Here is a 21175-nt window from a genome sequence, read left to right as displayed (position 1 = left end):
CCACCTGACTTGGGCTCAGAATACTTACAGCAGCAAGGGACATTATGTAATATAATGCTTGTCATGTTTTGCTTTTTAAAGAAATAATACATTTATGTTTGTTTTGAACTGGCAGCTTTAAAAAAAAGATCAGACTTAATGTAAAGGCCATAGAGTTGATTATTTGTGTTCCCCTACAGATGAAAACATCCTTTTTCCTGCTCAAAATTCAGTTAAATAAAAACTCAGATTCTATCCCTTTGCTATAATTCCTTGATGATGTGACATTATCTCATGCCAAAAGATACACATAACAGTAGAAATATTTTAGATAATTTACCGGAATTTCACAGTTACTGAGGTAGAAATTGGCCATGTATGTTTCCTTTAAAAGATACAAAACTTCATCTAAATTGACTGATTCAAAGACATGCATTTTTTATCAGCAGTTTTATAATCATAATTTCTAAACCAAACACTGCATGGAAGTTTGCTCCTTGATGTGTGTTTTATATTTACCACTAGTGAGAATATTACAATTTAACACTGTAAAACACACTGAGAAAACAGAACAGACTGTGTCACAAATAGTTAATACAGTATACAGTATTAAGATAAGTTTTCTGTTTTCTAAAGTAAAGGTACTTTAGAATTCAGTGTCACTCTCAGAAATAATTCTGACCATTTAGTAAACATCAAAAGTTTAATAAATAACATATATGAAAAACAGACATTTAAAAAAATACCTTATACCTAACAAAATAATTTCTTTGATGAAGATTTTGGTTGGATTTATCTTGGCACTGTTCATTTATAAAACTTTTGCACTGCATTTACTCTATTCTGATGAAATTTCACCCTTCTGGAATCATACAAGAGATGAGACCAATATAGCTACAATATTGTGCCTTCTTGAAATGCTTCTATCCACCTAGAAGAGAAATTTGTTAATCCGTAAAATGCAATCATCCAATACATGTTAAGACAATATAGGTAATAGCTGTGGCTGTGCATCCAATTACCCTAACATTATATTTAAGGTCTTTTCTAGAGCAAACAAGAATTCTGTATGTATGGAACTACCCTTTATTTGGTAATCTGGACCCAAATTTGGCCTGAAAAGTACATCTCTTATTTCTATGAGGCATGAGGAAGAGGCCATTTCATGTAAGAGCTCTATGAAGTCCTAATGATCCCATTTAATTGATTTTGGAAGTGAAGATAGCTGCAAAGCCCTTTATTTCAACCCGCTTTCTGCCTTTAGGAACACTAGCTCTATCCCCATCTCCTCATCCCTTAATTCTAAGAACCTGAGATTCCTTGGGCATCTATAGTCTAGACCTGTTTTAATATTTTCAATGGAAGGGAATCTAGCATCTAGTGGTGTACGCTCAGTTAATCTAAAGTTTGTTTGCAATATAAAAGTGTCTCAGAGTTTCACAGAAGTCTTTCTAAAATTCTTGTCTCAAAAGTTTTACCTGACAACATACACAGCTACTGTTATTCAAAAAAACATCTGTAGGTAGTTTCTTTGTACCTCCCTAGTACTGTAATTGCTTCTGAACTTACCAGGAACATTTTAAATCACTCACTTTAATTAGTAAAAGTGGCCTATAACAGATTTATCTCAAATTTTTAGGATGGAATTTAAAAAAATTAAATTTAAAATGCAAATGGCATATGTTATACCATAATTATAAGACTGTTAAAGTCAAAAGTTCCCATTAAAATTAACATTTTTTTATTTTGTAATGTTTAAATAGAGCAACCCATATGGTAATAATAATAAGCTCAAAGAGAAACATAATTTAGCCTGTATTAATTCTAAATTACAAATAAGCTGATTCCTTTCACCCAACTACATTCAACTCTGTCTTGAAGGGATTTCTATCTTGTTAATTTAATGATATAAGCAAAAGATGTATATTCAAAAGCTTATCAGCTTGATGGTGAATACAGATGAAGATGATGAGAAATATAGTATCTAATAGAATATTAGGGCAATTACTATTTTATCCAAGTAATTTTAAAGAAAAAAATACTTGTGTCATAATTTTAAAATATTCTTCAGTACCTAAAAGAAATTTTTTTTTTTTTACCTAAAAGAAATTATTTGGAGGAACAGCTAACCATGGCTAGATATCCTAACATAGACCAAAAAAAAAAAAATTTCTTATAGGGTATTTTTGTAACAGTACCTGATTAATATTCAAGAACATACATAATTCTGGCATATTAATTCAACTGCCTGGCTTATTTAAATCAATCTTTTTAATCTACATGCACTTTTTAAGCCTACTGAAATAGAAAACATGAGCACCTCTTAGTGAAAACAAAAACTAACATTTTTATGAGGCCAAAATAAAAATTAGATGGAAGGGAGGTGAACCGAACTGTTTTGTTCAGAAAGGAGCTTGATTTCAGAGATATGCTTCTCTATGTTAAGCCACCTCATGACATCTAAATAAATATTCTTGTTGGAATTTTGAAGAGACTGTTTCAGCCTTTTTCATCTAAAATGATATCCATTTCCTTCTACTCAGTCATTGGGAACAGCATGGGAGCCTCTTAATGTGTTTGACCTTTTCCCCAAAGAAGTAAGTTAGCAAGCAGCTGTTTAAACTCCTGCTGTTCCGTGGCACAATTGAATCACTGGATTGCCAAAGTCCTAGAACGTTTCAAGAGAAGATTCTTAACCTCATTGGAGGAGAGGTCAAATACCTCAGCGTCCCTTCCTTTCAGCAGAGTAGCATCATGCTGCTTCCTCGGAGTCACGTGCACACAAAATATTTTGGACAGAACTACCTATTTTCTTCTCCCCTCTGCCTCCTGAAAGTATTTCAGATACACTCTCCTATCTTTAAAACAATTCTAAAGAGTGTGAATAATACATTAAATCTTTCTAATTTGGATCTCTGATTTAAATTCTTAGTTGTTCTCATGCACAAAAGTAGGTTATTTTAAACATCACTCATTTAAAGTACCAACTTGAAATCTTATGTATGATAAATATGCCTAAATTACTTACTTTTGAGCTGAGTGAGCATCATCTGCTTTGAATACGTAAAATAACATGTTTTTGTGCAGTAGCTGAAACACTCTAGACTCTGAATTCTCATCTTTGACTTGAGTGACAGTGAATCCTAGTAAAGGTTGACTCTCCAATGCTGCCACGTCCTAATTTACAAAGACACAAAGGGAGATGGGTTTTTAAATTCAGATCTGAAAACTCTTGATCTATATAGTCCTAATTTAATTTCATTATACACATAGATAAAACAATAGTAATTCTAGCAACTTATTCATTTTTAATTTCCTCAACAGTATTAATTGAGCTGCCCCACTTCAGCTACCCAATGAGCTAGACACTGTGCTAGATAGTTTTCAATGTGTTCATGTCCATTGAATTTCATATTATTTCCCTATAACCAAGAGAGGTAAGTAATTACATTACTTTCATTTTGTGGATGCAGAAAACATAGCTCTAGAAAGGTGATATCCCCTAGTCCCACTAAATTAGAGCTTGGACCCTAGAGAAGTGGTTTTCATAGGATGCTGGAACAAAGGATGGTCAGGTAGGAGAAAAGGGTAGTATTAGAACCAACAGCCAGAAATTGTTTATAACCCAGAACAAAGTCGATTTATCTATGCTGATACCTGATCAGTACAACCTGGGGATAGTCAAGGGAGTGTCATCCAAGAGAACTTAGCAGAAAGGATAAGAACCTCTGCCTTGGGGAAGGGTACAGCACAGTGGTAGGGCGCATGCTTAGTATTCGCAAGGTCCTGGGTTCAATTCCCAGTACCTCCATCATAAATAAATAAGTAAACCTAATTACCTCCCACTTATCCCCACCAAAAAAAAAAAGAAAAAGAACCTCTGCCTTTAGTAGTCAGTGGTCACATGACACCCCCAAAACGTACATTCTAATACTACGGAAAATTCCTAACATTTTTAAGTAAGAGCTCTTTAGGTACAAAATAAGGACACTGTTCATGTCAAAAATAACAACATCTCCTCCAAAAGCAAAGTGAAATAAAAATCATAGGCAGATTAAGCAAACACTGTAATTACTTCCAAGTAGCATTATAAAACAAGACCCCCAAATTACTCATATTTAAATTTCAGATCTTACCTCACTTGCAGCATATGTATATAGCACTTTATTTTTTATGACAAACCACAAGTGTTTCCAGGGTTTTTTATTGCCCTTTGATCTGTACAAGTAGCCACTCATAGAAGAATCTTCTGTGTTTGCTGATACCTAGATAAGCAAACCCCATACACAGTTTAATGGTTTTCAAACAAAAAATAAATTTTAAATAATAAAATTGCTTTTGATCTTTGGTGCTGAAAGCAATAACCATAATAATAATATCAGGTTTCAGAATGAAACTGTTTATTTTCAAAGTTTGCTACCGTACAAATTGAATACTGCCATTACCATGAGTGTAAAACCTTTCCTTTTAGAAATTCCAGAATTTTACCTGGTTTAACTGTGCTTGTAGGTATGTATTTCTCTGTGGATACACCTGTGTTTTCTGAGTTGCAATGAGATGAATCATAATTTCAAAGGTCAAAAATGCCTTTTGAAAGCTGTATTTTGGGGACTGTATATGTTTATTGCTCCTCTTACTTTGGAGTGTTAGGGAAAATTACTTAAACCTTTAGCTCTGTTCTGAAAATAAATTTTTGGACTTCTAAAAACTATATCAACAGTAAAGTAAATAGAAAATTCTATTATTAATGGTGATGTTAAGGATCAGTTTCTGCTCTCCAAATTTTGTCCTGAAAGAAAAGAAACCTATTTTGTTTCATAAAAGGCTGAAAATGTCTTAATCTCTAGGTAAAAGGTAGTATTCAGTGATTACAATCCAGCAGTTGAAACTTCTTTCTCTTTTTAAATATAGGAAAAATTGAGATGTAAGAGCCAAGTTTAGGAACTGCCTTGTTGGTGACATGACAAACAGACTCCCAGGGTGGCTTCCTGCTGATCATCAGGCTGGTGCACCATCTCCTGTGGGCAGGACCTGTGACTGCCCCTAACCTATGGAATATGGTGAAGGTGATGAGATGTCATTTCCCTGAGTGTGTTAACATTACATCAGACTCCGTCTTGCTAGCAGGCAGGCTCTAGAGCCTTTCTACCATGCCGGCTTTGAAGAAGCAGCCATTTGGGGAGGCCCATGCGGCAAGTTGCTGAGGGCATCCTCGAGGAGCAAGGTAGACCCTTCCCTAGTCAGCCTCCAGATGAGAACTCAACACTGGCCAATACCTTGACTGTGGCCCTGCAGAGATTCCCATCTAAGCTCCCGAGATAATAAATGTGTGTTGTTTCAAGCCACTAGCAATAATTTGTTACACAGCAATAGAAAACTAATAGAGATGGGCTCTGTGAATTTTAAAACTATGTCTTTAATCATGAAGTAATTGTATTAATTTCTTATAAATTTCATGAAAAGGATGATAATTGTTTAGTGGAAAATTTATATCTAATGTTAAATTAGAAATATCTGTCAAGTGCAAGTAAATTTGTATGCAGAAATAACATGCTTGCATAAAACTACCAAGTAATTTAAAAAAAAATGAGAATGTTTACATTCAAAAGAGGTTTCTCCTAAAATGTAGTTATGTTGGGATCCTACTATGTACTTACATTAAGTGTTACTGTCATTGCCCAAAATATTTTGTACATTCTTCTTTTGGAATATTTTATAATTAATTTATTAATCATACATTCACAATACTGAATAGCCATACATAGTCCTCTATCATCTTTTTAAAAAAATTGGTGTTAACCAGCTTAAGTACATGATTCACAAAACTTTCTTTCCAATGATTTCACTATTAAAAAAATAATAAGTCAAATCCAACTCAAAAGACAGCCTGCCATTACTGAGGGTACTGAGGGTACATAATTTCACAAAAGAGGAATTTCTATACTACTGTAACAGAGAACTGTATGCAATGGCTTATAGTAACCTGTAATGAAAAAGAATAATTAAAAAGAATATATATATAATGGAATCACTATGCTGTACACCAGAAACTAATACTACATTGTAAATCAACTATACTTCAATTTTTTTAAATGTTTAAAAAAAAAAGGAATTTCTAAAGATGTATTGAACGTCACTGGAATAAAAACACAACTTCCAAATTCCTCAAAAAGTTAAACACAGAATTACCATATGATCAAGCAATTTCACTCCTAGGTATACAACCAAGACAAATGCAAACATACGTCCACACAGAAATCTGTACACAAATGTTTACAGCAGCGTTATTTGTAGTATCCAAAAGGTGGAAACAACCCAAATGTCCATGGATAGATGAATGGATAAATTGTGGTGTATACATACGATGCAGTATTATTCAGACATAAAAAGAAACAAAGTGCTGACACATGCTATAACTTGGATGAATCTCAAAAACACTGTGCTAAGTGAAAGAAGCCAGACACAAAGGTCACATATTGTATGACTCCTTTTATATGATACATCCAGAAGAGGCAAATACATTGAGCAGATTCGTGGATGCCAGCAGGCAGAGGGAAGGGGGAAAGGGGACGGTTACTTAACAGACACAGGGTGTGTTTATGAGGTAATGAAAAGGTTTTGAAATTAGAGCAATATGCTGGTTACACAACATTGTGAAAACACCAAATACCACTGAATTATATACTTTAAAATGGTTAATTACATGTTACATTAATTTCACCTCAAGTTTTTTTAAAAAGAAGAAAAACAGCTTTCTGAGAACACTTTGACTTTTACAGCACTGAACTGGAAAAATTTACTTCCCCTGTGTAACCACAAATAAGCAAAGCAATGGTTCTTAAACTGTAGTATGCCTACAAGTGAATCACTAAGAATGCTTGTTAGAGTTTCTGATTCCATACAGCTTGGGAGGGGCCCAAGAACCTGCATTTCTGATACGTTCCCAGGTGGTGCTGTTGCTGCTCTGGAGAACACTTTGAGAACCGATGGAGTAAAGGGAGCAGTGGCTGTAGCCAGGAAGCAGAGGTTTGAAAGTGCAAGGCCTGTTTGTGTGGCCGGGTAGAAAGATGTACAAAACAGGACTGGAATTAGGTTGAGTCTAGTCTATAGATCATAGAGAGTTTCTGTAGCCAGTGCTGTGGAGTTCAGACTGAAGCGGGGAGCATGTGTAAGAATTGTATGTATGAACTGTGACCTCAGCATGGAGAGGTGAAAAATTACAGAGAACTGAAACTTATTTCAGTTGGTTAAGAACTTTTAAGTTCCTGAATATGGGTTTAGATTCAGGAACTGAGTCATGGAACAGGTAAACTTTAGAGGTATTCACTCAGCTGGTATAACCAGTTCCACAAGAAACTTGGCAAGAAACATGGCATTGTAAATTGTACTCTTACTATTTCATGTGATTGGCTATAGATCACTTCCTAGTATTTCACTTGCCGAGATGAAATACACTCAACTTTACATAAGAAACATATCTTGGTCAAATTTTTAGAGTTTGCTTCCACTTTCCATGATAGGACACCTCCATAGCACCACTCCTGGACACAAAACTAGCACAGGTGGAACTAATTAATAAACTAAGCAAAATAGGAGTAACCAGAAAGGCAGTACTGTCTGATCTCTTGACATTGGCTGACTGAACACTTGAATTTGAGGAACTGGAATAGGGTATCAATGATGCCTGCAGATTGACACCAGTGGCAGGTCTAACTGCAGGCTACTATCACTTAAAATTTTTCTTTTAAGTTTAAAGGAAGAATAACCCACTATCTGTGATATCAGCTGTATATAACCAACTAATGTCTACAAAAATCAAGCCATACAGATGAGTAAATGCTAATAAAATGCCCCAAATATTCTACAGACCTCTTCCCTCTGGTAAGGGGTCTCCTCAAAGTAATTTTAAAAATTCATGTGTGTCCAAGTTATCTTTACCTTCTATCATTGCTATAAAGTGTTCTGCAAACCTTTCAACAGCCATTTTCTAAATTACTCAGGTCATAAGTGAGACCAAGCAAGGTAGTGAGGCCTCAGCCACATCCATCACCAGTATTAAAATGCATGTCTTAATAGTAGTGGGAAATGACATCTTCCTTTAGAAAGAAAAACAGTGTATTATAAGCATATGAATAATTCAGCCTCTATCAGGTTGCAAGTTTAATGCAAACACTTACTTCTTTGAGAGCAGCTGGGATTTTTTTCTGTTTCCTCCCTGATGGAATACTATGTAAGACTGATGATAAGGCACTTGAAGGAGATTTGTGATTTCCGGGAGATCCAGTCTTAGGAGAGTGCTGGTGGTCTAAAACAAATCAGGTACACTTATGTAACCAGTGGCAAGCATTCTGCAACTCAGTTTAATCCAAATCAATAAACATTGCTGCATAAAATATCCATGGAAGGATACTTAAGAAATTTATGACACTGAGGCTTCTGGGAAAAGAAGATAAATGGTGGGAAGTAGAGTGGGAGGAAGACGATCCACTGTCTATGATTTTATACTTTTTCAATGCAAATCCTATGAAAAGATTGCCTTTTTGTGCCTTTAGAGTTCTGAAACAGGTTAGTGCACTAACAACTTAAAAAAATAAAAATTCCCTCCTGACTTACAAACAAACAAACAACAAAACTAACAATAGCATTTGGTATCCAGATACATGACCAAATATTACAGTGAACAAAGTACTAGAAAAGGGACTATCAGACAAAATGAGGAAGTAATTAATTTTGACTGCAGAGGTTCAGGGAAAGCTGAGAAAAGAATGAGAGGTTTGAGTTGGCCATTGAGGTGTAAGTAGGAGTTTGCCAAGCAAAAAAGAGGAAGAAGAACACTCCATGAAGAAAAGTCAGCATAAGCAAAAGCACAGAGGTATGAAATTAGATCATCTATTTGGAGATGAGGCTGGAGAAAAAAAATAAGAAGGCTGGATCTGAGGACTCTCTTTTAGGCCTTTTAGGCTGGGGAGTAACATGAGCAGACTGAATTTTAAAAAATAAATCTAGCAGTAGGGAAGAGGAAGAATTTTCAGCAGAAAAACCTGTTCAGAAATTAGGACAGTAATTAAGATGGAAGATAATGAAGGCTTTATTAGGACTGAGATGAAGAAATCAAGAGCAAGACAGGTTTTCAAAGATAAATTTGACAAGATTTACTGACCAAGTGGGTGTGGGTGATGAGAGAGGAGAATTCAAAAAAGGAATTTTGAATGTTTGAGCCTGTATTATATATATTCAGAGAACAAAGGTTGGAACATAAGGGTGGCAAATGATTAGATAGGTGTGTCTTCTAGGAAAATGTGTACAGACATTTATTTATTCCTCTATAAGTAGCTAGATTCTGAAATAGCATGCCATCTAGTTTGATTCACTTAGATATTCTCATTTGCTGATGAAAAGCTATCTTCATCTGCATCAAGGATAATTTTTTAAAAATCTAGATCCTACAGGTCTCAGGAAGTTAACTAATGATCTCTTCCCAAAATGTAGACCTGAGCTGCATTCATCTTAACTGCAGGGATGGATATTTGCAGATAATGAACAGGTAGATAAGATTTATCATTTTGTATTTGGTGAAAAGCTGCACATTTAGATGTAAAACAAAACCTTACTAAATCAAAGTGATTAGAATAAGGCTAACAAAGTGCCACCTAGTATATTTCCATAGAGCATTACTTTACTGATAGATTAAAAATGATTTGTAATGAGCACACAGTTGTGAAACTAGAAGCTTCAAAATTACTTGAAAGTTAAAGTTCCTTTGTAACTGTTTTAAGTTTTTCATCCTGTGATTACATTTCTACAATTAGTATTCTTAGCAAAACTGTTTTCAGGGTAAAAATAAGTTTCAGTCCAATCTCTCTTGGAATTACCACAAAACATGAGCTAAGAAAGCTTAACCAAGTTAAGAAAGCAAAACACTTAATATTTTGAGTTAAGTATCCACCAATCATATTGCTAATGTGCCTAAGATGATTCTTTTAGAACATTGTTCGAAAGCATCTAGGGAATTAAGGAATTTTCAGTTAAATCTTTACTTGTATATTACCTAATTTCTGCAGTTCTTGGAAACAATGTTCACATACTCTTGCTGGTTGATTTTTCAGGTAATCTAAGCCATACTTATTTGATGAGCAAGCTTGACATACAATCTGCAAACACATTGGAATTATTTCATTTAGAATAACCTTTGTATCCAAATCATCTGGTATGTTACAGTTTATAGTGCTGTCTACTTTTCAAAACGTTTTCATAGTCACTGAGTCTCAGTAACAACTCAGTGGAGCTCAGACACGTAGTGAACTCACACACAATACCACACTTGAAGATGAAGAGGCCACAGATTATTACCGAGTACTTATTATATAAAATAAAATACTACAGGAGTTCATGTGCACAAAATGTTTAGACCAGTGCCTGGCGTGCAGTAAGTCCTATGTTAGCTGTCTTTATCATCATCGTCTTCATCACCATTGTCATCATCACTGCTGCAACCAGGAACACTTCTGCTGTACCTTTTCTATGTGTCTGGCCTGTACTAAATGCTCTCTAAATAAAACCTGTTAAATATTTACCGCAACTCTCTGATTGTTATTGTCACTATGCTCATTTTACTAATGAGGTCATGAAGATGTAGAAACAACACTAGTGATAACTTCAACACTGAAAGTTCCCTCCTATTAAATACTTAGTACCTAAATAAATGCAGTTTCAATAATTATCTATAAATGTGAGCATCTATTTAACTGTGAATGTGTTAGTTTTTTAAAAGTAAAAATTATCTGTTTTTCACATTCTAAAGTAATCTTGGGGTTGGAGAAGGGTAAGTTCTCTAACAAGATTGCCTCATTCCTAAATATTTAGAGAAGATACCATCCATGATTCAGTATCTCCCCTACCTCCCCTTACAGTGGTTCCAAGGAGAAATGTGCTTCCTTGCTAGGCACAGTGTGGAGCTATTACAGATCACAAGGGAGACAAGTGTTATCCTCTCCAACCTTTCCGCAGGCCCGGCAGTGGTGTCGTCTCCAGGTCAGAGTGAATTCACTTGTGCAGATCATACACATTGTGGCTCTAGTATCAGGAATCCAGATGGGAGCCTTGGACCCAAGAGGACTAACTTCGTCTTTATTTTCTGAGTCTGCCTGTGGAAGAATGACCTCTGATTATCTCTAGGCACACTGACTGCTCCAGCATTAAGCCTTTTTATACTGGTGGTTCATTGCTGATGGTATCACTAAACATGTGGATGATACTTTTCATGTTCTCAGGATGCCAAGCATTGATAGCTACACTCGAAAAATCCTCTAGCGCAAAATTAACTTAAAAAGATGCCTGTGGTTGTGCAATGACAGTTGATTAGTTTCTTCCTTAAACTATATTGTATTTCCTAAATATTCTACAATGAGGTTTTATAACTAGAAAAAATATGACTGCACTATATGCTATCATAGACTTGAAGTTAGACATTAATAGAAGGAATATTTAGCTCTGAAATTGTACACACACCTCAAAAGCCTTCTGTTAAACACATGTTGCTTTTCTAAACCCCTGAGAAAAGTTTCTTTAGGGTAAAAACTGCTTGAAATGCACTGAAAACAAAATAAGAAGGAAAAGACAATACCTCATCGAGACTCCTACTAGGGCAGAATGTGATTCTTTTCTTGGCATACTCTCCTATTGACCTGGAAATCGCTTCTAGCCATTCATCCCTTTCTGGGGCAGAACTGTTGGGGGCAAAAGAAGGTTCCATCAACCAGATGTCAGCTTTTATCCTTGGCCTTTTTCTTACTTCTTTTTCCTTCTGCCATGGCAACAGATTCCTCCACCCTCCAACAATGCCAGTCACAGGCAACAACTCTGAGGTTTATGTGCACAAATAGTCACAGCAAGCATTAGGGAACACATGGCATTTTAGCAAACACAATGCTTTTTTTCTTTCCAAAAGTAATGCTTTCTATTGAATGGCTTTTGAAGTCTCCTAAACTTGGAGGTACTTTTGTTTGATTTAAGGGCTATTCATACAAGTAATAATTATGATTATTTATATAACCAAGGAGTTTCCTGGATATAATCCGAGAATTTAAAAATATTCCAAGGAATCAAGTTTCAAACCCAAATTTAAAGCATAGAATAGTAAATATTTTTAGGTTACTGAGTATTACAAAAATTTTTTGAAAGGGCACTGGAGTAAAGGAAACATATTTCTGGTGTCACAGACAGATGTTTAAGGATAGGTTAATGAGAGAAAGAGCCTTTGATGGTTATTAGGGCTTCTTTTCCTATTCAGCTCGTCACATATTCTGTTCTTACCCTCAGTTCATCAGGAGCTATGTGATTTGATTGTAGATGGAAGTGGGCCAAACAGGGGAAAAGCCTGCTCAGAAAAGGCATTCTTGTGCTGCGTTTTTGTAACCACACCTCGCTCTAAAAAATTCTATGGTAACTCAGTCACTGATATCAGCACATTTTGTTTTGCATGCTCAGGAGTGTGAAGCACATTTTAGGTATTGTGTATATGTGTGCGTGTTTGTACAGAGAGAGACAGATTATTTAATAATCAATTTAAAACTCTTATCATAATAAAATAAAATCATCATAATGTGTGATTGTGTAAGAAAATGTTCTTTTTTTTTTTTAAGAGAAGCATACTAAAGTAGGCTTGAAATGACCTGATATCTGGAATTTGTTTTAAAGTACTTTAGAAAACAGGAAAATTTGTGGCAGAATCTTGTTAAACTTTGAGTCTGGGTAACTGAATACGCAGTTTCACTGTATGATTCATTCTAATTTTAAGTATACTTGAACTTCTTAAATAATGTTTTTAAAATTAAAAATTCCATCATAAATCATGATACAAATAGGCATGTTTTGATGAATCCAGAGGATGTCAAGGACATACTTAAAAAACCACTCACCTTCCCCATAATAATCATTCTCAGAAATGTACCTTCCAACTGAATGGCTTAAGTGCCCTTTAGAATATGGACTCATAAGGATATAAAAGGTAGAAATCCAGTTTACAAATAAAATTTTAAAACTAGTATATTTTTCAAAGTTTCATTATATACCAAAATCAAAATAAAATAGGAACAGCCCTTATCTCTCCAAACCAAACAAAACCTGCCTCAGTTACCTCCACTGTTCTACCATCACTGCCCCAGCTAGCTGCCATTTATTTCACATTTACGACTATCACTGCTTACAGATAAGCAATCTCAGGATTCAAACTGTTAGATTAATTTGCTTTAGAGAACAGACTGTACTAAATGATGACTTGGTATCAGACCCAAGTGTGGCTAAAGGTTGAACCCGTCACTGCCATGTCACCTCCGGCCTCTGTTCCTGTTCTTGGAAGAATTCTGTTATGAGAACATAGGCTCAGGTTCCAAGTAAACATTCATAAAATATTACTGTCCCCCCGCCCTTTCTCCCTCCCCAACTTTTCACTGGAAAAGGGAACAGAAAACAGAGAGGCAGATGGCTAATTTGAGGATTGCTGTCTGATTTTCCTGGAGCCCTGGGAGCATAGGAAATGTGATTTGACTGTGCAAATCATGTCACATATGTTGTTCTTTCATTTAATCATTCCTGGCTCTCTCTTGTGTGGGGTTCTGCCAAAACAATGTTTACCAGCTCTTGATAACACATTTCTCACAGAGCATACACATTTGCCTGCAGCATCGTGTGAAGACAGTCTAGCTCTGCTTTCACGACATGGTTAGCAGAAGAATCAGCATCTTCCTTCTATCAAACACAGATAAACCAAGTATTCTTTTCTTTATGGAATGTGTACACTACCAGAAAGCAAATTTGCATTAAATAAGCACCATTTCTCCACTGATTGCAAAGAATGTCTAAGGGCAAAAGCTCTCCAAAAGAAGGGATTTCTGGTGTGTCAGACTTTGCCACATTATTTACTTCTTGTGTTAACTGCAGGATGTTATGCTGACATCCAAAGGCCATGTCACTTCAGTTCATTTTACTGGGAGCGGTCTATGGGCCAGGTACTGAGCCATGAACTGGGCACATGACACAAAGTACACCTCACTTCTAAGAACTCACATCTAACTGAGGTGAGACATAAAAACAAGTAATTACCATATGATACAACAAATGTAAGGTAGATAAATATCATAGAAGTAGTAAATTACCTTATTTAGGTAGCAGGGGAGGCTTTGCAGAAGTGATGACTAGGGTATGACTGGAAGAATTACAGGAGTTTGAGAGGGAACTCTCCAGTCTCTCTGTGCACCCTCAGTCAGTCTCCTAGCTTTGGTCATCATCTCTAAGCTGATGACTCCCCAGTATATGCCTCTAGTCCAGGCTTCCTTCTGACATCCAGATCCTCACATAAACTGCCTCCTTGACGACCCCATTCTCAAGATTCGCAGGCACCTCACATTCCATATGTACATGTGAACCTAAATTCCCGATTTCTCCCCTACACCTACACCTCTCCCAGTGTCACCTATCACAGTGAATGGCACCACTACCCAAAACACGGTACAAGCTGGAGACTCGTTCTCAACGTCTCTCTCTCTGTTTCTCTCTCTGTCTCTCATTCCCTATAACCAATTACTCATCATCTTCTTCAGTTCCCCTCCCTGACCATTCCCCACACAGCAACCAGATATTCTTTTAAAAATGCCAATATGATCACATCATTCCCTTGTATAAACCTTTCCGTGGTTTCCTGGGGCTCTTAGGCTAGAGACCAAAATCCACAAGATGGTTCTGCATAATCTTTCTCCCTGTCCTTCCAGGCTTACTCGGGTCTCTCTCCCTCTCATTCTCTATGTTCGTGACATGCTGGCCTTCAGTTCTCTGAATATGCCATGTCCCCTTCCACTTCAGGACCTCTGTGCACATGTTCCCAATGGCCAGGAGCCTCTTCCTTTTCTCTCCATCTGGCTATCCAGCTCCTACTTATCCTTCATAACTCAACAGACAAAGGCCTTTGGGAAGCTATCCCTGACTGTCCTTTCTCCACCAAACCTATTCGGGGTCCCTTGTTTCACAGCCTCATAGCACCTGGTAGTTTTCCTGTGTACTACTTAAGGGGTAATCATATTGACAATTGATTGTGTTAAATATTTGCTAAGTGTTATGTCTTTGCTAACGAAATGTAAGCTCAGGGAAAGAAAGGCCCTTTTGATTCTCCACTGTACCCTGATGCCTAGCACAATGCCTGGCCCAGGGGAGAGGCTCCGTATTATTTACTAAATGAAAGAATGGATTCTAGGTAGAGGTAGCTACCCATGCAAGGCAGAAGGCTGTGAAGTAGGCTGGCATGCATGGAGAACCATAAGCAGATCCATGCTGATGGAACATGCCATGCTTTGGTAGGGTTGGTGACAAGGAGAGTGAATGATCAGGCTGGTGAGGCAGATCAGAATCAGATCACAAGAGGCCTCTTAGGCCCTTTTTACATGTTATACAGCACCTGACTCACGGTGGTTGGGGGAATTCAGAAGCAGAGCCTGGCATAAAAGTTGCATTCAGTATGTGTTTGTTCCCTTTCTTCCATGCCACCTTAACACTCCCTTGGAAATTTACTTTTGCTTTATGAAGAACTTTCCAGTTTTATCATTTCTCCTGCATACCCCATGTTCAGTCCATCAGTAATCCTACTGGCTCCACCAGATTCGACCGTTTCTTACCACTCTAGTCCAGACATCATCATCTACAGCCTCCTCCCTGGTCTTCCACTTTCTACTCTAGTCTCTGTAGTTTCTACAAAGTAGACAGTCATTCTTTTAAAAATATAAATTAAATCACCCCAATACTTAGCTTAAAACCTCTCAATGCTTTCCTACATCTAAAAATCCAATAACCTTATTAAGGTCTAGGAAACTGATCTGAAAGAACATGAGACATCCAGACACTTACCTGATAGGCAACCAAAGAAAGAAAGATTTACCATCATTTGCTGAATTGTTTAATCTTTAATAAAATAGAATTTTGTTTTTTTACCAAAGCACATTTTTAGTTAGGAAACTTAAGTGTAATTGAAAACTTAATTTTCCTATAGGCATTTCCTCTTTGGATCTTTGAAAATAACCTTCTTGACTTTAAGAACCAAACTTAAGTCTTTGCCAAGAGCCTGATGTATAGGTTAACTTGATGTTCTTTGCACTTTTGTTCAAACTCAAGAAAAGAAAGAATAGAAAGGGAAAAAAAGGGAACAGTTCCAAGGATTTACTTTTGCTCTGCAAATACTGATCTGGAGGATACTTCAGGTATCCTCCTCTCCCCACTGCCCCAGACGGAACTTTGCTTGCTCTGGCTGGTAGCTGGGAAGCATCTGACAAACCCTGAACATAGGAATTTGTCTTTTCCTGTCAGCCTGAGATTTGATGTCAGGCAGCAGGGGCCATTCCACTTCAAGAAGAGTAACATGAACCAGGGAGCTAGTCTTGTGTTCTGATTTTAGGAAGTCCACACATTTGGTCTGAGTCCTTGACATCCAGGGACACAGGCAACATTGCAATGGTTAAAAGCATGAATTTTAGTGTCAGATTCAAATTTCAGCTCCCCTGGCTCTGCTATTTAATAGCTGTTGGCTTTTCCATCATAAGATGGGTATAGTAGTAGTAAATTACCTTGAAAGGGTGTTGTGAAGATTTGATGAATTAATGCATAGAAAGTGCTTAGGATAGTCCCTGGCACAAAGTAAGCACTACATAAGTGTCTGCTGCTAATTTTAATGCATCAAAGGCTAGGTCTGAGAGCCACCCAGACTCGTTATCCAGATCAAGCTATGGCTGTTGGTGTCTCTCCTTTCACCAGACACATCCTGCCACACATCCACTTTGGCCACCCAGCCAAGAACTCAATAATATATGTGTAAGAGTCACACAGCTTCAGGTTTCTTTGATTTACATTACGGTAATATATTTTGATTTACACTTCCATAAGTCACTGCAGGTTCCAATTTGAGGCAATGTGGTATCATAAATAACAATAGATTTAAAAGCAAAAGATCTTCTATTCTATTCTTGGCTAGCTTTGTATCCTTAAGAAAGCATCTCAGTTTTTCTGTAACTTAGCCTTCCTTATTTTTAATGACACCTACCTCAGGGATTTACTATAACTTTGAATGTTACGTGAAAACTTCCTAGTAAACTACAAAGCACTAGATGTTTTTAAAAACATTATGTATCATTGTAAAAAGAACTGAAATACTCACTTTAAAAAATTGATCAGTGGGTAGGGTATAGCTCAATGGTAGAGTGCATGCTTAGCATGCACGAGGTCATGGGTTCAATCCCCAGTACCTCCATTAAATTAAAAAAATAATAATAATAATAAATAAATAGATAAAGTTAATTACACCTCCCCCCTGCAAAAAAAAAAAAGATCAGCAAAGCACCCTTCTCAGCATTATCATTCTATTCAGGAACATTCTTACCTTTGTGCTTCTAGCACACAATGGCAACGGCTCACAGACATTTTACCTATGTGGCAAATCAAGAGTAAACTGCATGGTATTAGGAAAGAAAAGAAGGAGAAAAAAATAAGTCTGGTAGTTAACCTAAATGTGAAAAATGCTGGAGCTGTCTGACCCTGTAATACTGGCAAATGTTCATCTATGTGTATTTTTAAAATATACCTGGCTGAGAGGATGAAGGAACGTTCTACACTTTCAATCTTCAGTTCATTCTGATATGCTTCTTGGGTGGGTTTTCCAACCTGGAGGAAAGCAAACCAATTTGAGCAGACTTATCCCATTGAAAATTTTATCCCTGAAGCACAGCTCAAGTTGCCCGATGCCTGGCTGCTGACATCACCCCTCATCTTTGGATCCAGTTTGATCCACCATTACTCTTCCTCATCTGCGCTATGCTCCAGACAAATTTAAATACATCCAGACACACAGGCCCAACTTCCCCACCCTTAGGCTTTTGTCAGACTATCTCCTTTACCTGGACTGCCTTTCCCCACACCTCAGCACCGCCATATGTGACCTATTCTGTAAGCCCTTGGCTCTTCCTCCAAAAAGACTTGCTCAATTCTCCCTCTTTCCTAGCTGCCACCAATCCCCATCATGTCCCACCAAAAGCTGCATCTTCTTTATTTTCGGAGTTCCCACAAACCTTAACTGCACTTTTATAGTGATATTTATTACTATCTATTTTATAGGTATTCATGTGTTGCAAATTGGCTTCCCAACTAGTTGCTAAGCTCCTGGGGACACTGCAGCAGAGGTAGAGACAAAAAGAATCACACTTCAACTCATCTTTGTGTTTTTCACCAACTGATAACATGTTTTGTTTATAGTAGTTCTCAGTAAATGTCTCACGACTAAATTAATGTATGAGGGAAAAAATGACCTCAAAAATGAATAAATAAACAGTAACACATGGAAAGAGAAGAGATAAGGATGTGAGAAAGATGATTATCTTAGAGCTCCTTCTCTAAATACATTAGGGTAAAAAGAAAGTATCTTCTAACAGATGCACAGACCTTCATTCCAGCCAATGAGAGCATGTTGTTCAGTTTATACATCCCAGACTGTACTGGTGTTGTATACAACAGGGCATCATTAAACTGAAAGTAGAAACATTTCATAGGACAATGGAAAGAAACAAATTTCAGCTACAAAGGTATTGATAAGACACAGGAATAAAGGAACAATATTACCTCTCTGTTTAAAACACTCTGAATAAAATACTTACGTTACGCTTATAAAACCAGAACCACCTAGAATGCTTTATTAGAGTATTACTAAAAAGTAATTTCTAGAAAATGGTGCTTTCTGTCCAAATTCTGTAACAGATTCAATGTTTTGTGAATTCTAAATCCCACTAAGGTATTACAATATGCTGAAACAAGTAATGGATGGAATAAATTTTTCCAAATTAGAGGTGAAATAAACTAAATTTAAAAAGGAAGTAAATTTCTGGTTATCCATCGTAAGACTTTGTTTCCTATACTTGAAATGCAAATAAGCAATACATCCACTCAGAGACCCCCAATATAACTGCTATTTGAATGTGCTAAGCTTACCTGTCATGAACAAACATCTCCTTTCATTAAACAATTATTCCTGCCTTGGACTCAACAGAAACACACGTGGCCACTTACCAGGAAAAACATCCGGGGCTGCATGACTTTCCGAGATAGTTTCATCAGAGTTCCCTCTTTGAGAAAAACCTGATTCATCCAAAAGAACACATTTAGTACTACCGTCATAATACAACTACAATATATATATAATTTCCTTTTCAACCTCCTTTTCCCAGAATTTATTTTTGTAGGGGATGGGTGGACATAGTTTCCTTGTGACTTTTTAGTGTCATAGTTTCTTTTTAAGCCCTTTAAGTCACTTAGGAATTGGATAAGCCAGCCAAGTTTCATAAATCCAGTACTGAGCCCAGGGGTACCATGTGGTCTGAGATGTAACTGACCGAGTGTGCACTTGATCCTGAGGCACAGCCAACATCCTGACAACTGCAGTTTGTAATTTTCCTGGATTCATCCCCTTGGCCACTTTTGTGCTCTGTGAGGAGCATCAAAATACCAATTTTCTCCCTCCCCTTATAATCCTCTTTTACATTAAAGATTTTAAATGAAACTGTCTTTAAAGCTGTGTGAGGTCAGCTAGTATTACACAATAAAATGATCCTATTTAATCAGATACTCTGTGGGGTCCCTTGCCATTCTCCTAATTGAATTGGACTTCTTTTCATAGTGACTTAAATCATGAATGTTTTGAAAGGATAGAATGAACTGAGTTGATCCAGATTGGGTCACTGAAGAGTAACAATAACAAATAACCTATTTTCATAACTGAAATGGAAATAGCTACAAACAGTGCCTAAATCCACTGTGTTAAGTTTGCAAAAGGCACTCCAAAGCACTTACCCGTCCAGGCTGAACTATTTCATGGTGTCCATTTAAGCTGTACTGAATTTGCATAAGTTTCTGAAAGTTGTCCTACAGAAAGAGAATGTAGAGCATGTGAAGGCACAGGCTCCCGGGCTCAACAGTACAGCAGCCACTGAAATGAATGTACTTACTCCTTGCTTCATGGTGTCATTGGCGTGGTTGGCTACCTCTATAACCACAGCAAGGGCATCTAAAATATGTAGGGACAGAAGGGGCATTTGGTCATCATCATTACCAATGAATTGCAACACTGAGCAACTCCAGACAATAAGATAGCTATCTTGTCACCAACCACCAACCACTGGAGGAGCTCAGTTAACTGCAAGTAGGCAGAAATAGAGACGATAAGGTTGGTTTAAGGAGAGCAAAAGCAAGGTAAAAACAGTACTTATGAAAAATATGAGCTTGGAAGACACTAAAGAGACATTATGGACCATGAGTATCAACAGTATGGGTTGTGTATCAATGATAGGGTTGTTTTCTGCTGAGATTTGATTGTTCTGTTGAAGTTTACAAGGATAAGGATAGGATTTTACCTGGAAGCTAAGGACCATTCCAGGATAAACTGCCTTGGGAGAGAAGGATTCTGGGATAGGAAACCAGAATTCTGAGAAGCAACTATTTAAGAGGATCAGGGCTCAGCTGCTTTTTCTTAGTCTGGTCCGAAAAAGGAAGAAATGCCACATGGAAGCCTACTGGACCTTAGGAAATTATATTACATTATTTTGTGAGCTAGGTTATTTAGCTTCAGCTGTGTTTTATTCTTTTTATTAACCCCTTGCCTTTATTAAATGTTTCTGAATGTTTCAGTCTTATTATCTGTGTGAGTAGATATAAACGAAAAAGTCTATACTTTGTCTCCTTTTGGGCAACAGTTGTTCTCAATCTAAGACAGTAGTGTTCCCCTTGGGACATCGGGACACGTGTAAGGCAACTTTTGGTTGTCACAAACTGGGAAGGTCCACTGGCCTTTAGTGGGTAGGAGCCAGGGATGTTAAAAATCCTGCAATACTAATGAGAAATCCACAAAAAGGTTACTCTATATAATATGACAGTAGCACTTCCAGGGAGAAAAACTGGTAGAGTGTTTAAGAGGGAAGCATGGCCTCCTGAGGCTGGTGGGGCAGTGAGAATAATCGTCAATGAAAGGACTATTTTTTTTAAAGAGATCAATTTCTGGAAAGGGTGTGAGGTTTTTTGGTCCAGCTACTGTAACTGACCAAAGGATACTCTTTCTAGTACCACCCCTGGAGGTTCTTATGTTCCTTAAGTGTATTCTTATCACCATTATTAAAGGAAAGCA

At 37.0% G+C, this 21175-nt stretch overlaps 1 protein-coding gene across 3 annotated transcripts in view; it reads right to left on the bottom strand.

Moving 5' to 3' along the window:
* Positions 1-302: 302 nt before the first annotated feature.
* The window catches only part of FGD6 (FYVE, RhoGEF and PH domain containing 6), a 96196-nt gene continuing 75323 nt past the window's right edge, over positions 303-21175 (bottom strand). For 2 of the 3 annotated variants that reach the window (XM_006197909.4, XM_015248294.3), the window contains exons 10-21: positions 20004-20062; positions 19849-19920; positions 19069-19137; positions 18448-18531; positions 17594-17673; positions 11603-11705; positions 10977-11123; positions 10028-10130; positions 8157-8284; positions 4116-4244; positions 3008-3156; positions 303-910 (exon numbers count right to left, since the gene is read on the bottom strand). In XM_006197909.4, the coding sequence (XP_006197971.2) occupies positions 874-910; positions 3008-3156; positions 4116-4244; positions 8157-8284; positions 10028-10130; positions 10977-11123; positions 11603-11705; positions 17594-17673; positions 18448-18531; positions 19069-19137; positions 19849-19920; positions 20004-20062 (1160 nt within the window). In that variant the 3' untranslated portion in view covers positions 303-873. Of the gene's footprint in view, positions 911-3007; positions 3157-4115; positions 4245-8156; positions 8285-10027; positions 10131-10976; positions 11124-11602; positions 11706-17593; positions 17674-18447; positions 18532-19068; positions 19138-19848; positions 19921-20003; positions 20063-21175 lie in introns of those variants that run through there. The other variant, XR_012078509.1, reaches the window with a different exon arrangement.

The sequence above is a fragment of the Vicugna pacos genome, chromosome 12, assembly GCF_048564905.1.
Source record: "Vicugna pacos chromosome 12, VicPac4, whole genome shotgun sequence".
Lineage (NCBI taxonomy): Eukaryota > Metazoa > Chordata > Mammalia > Artiodactyla > Camelidae > Vicugna > Vicugna pacos.
This window is presented reverse-complemented; position numbering and strand designations above follow the sequence as displayed.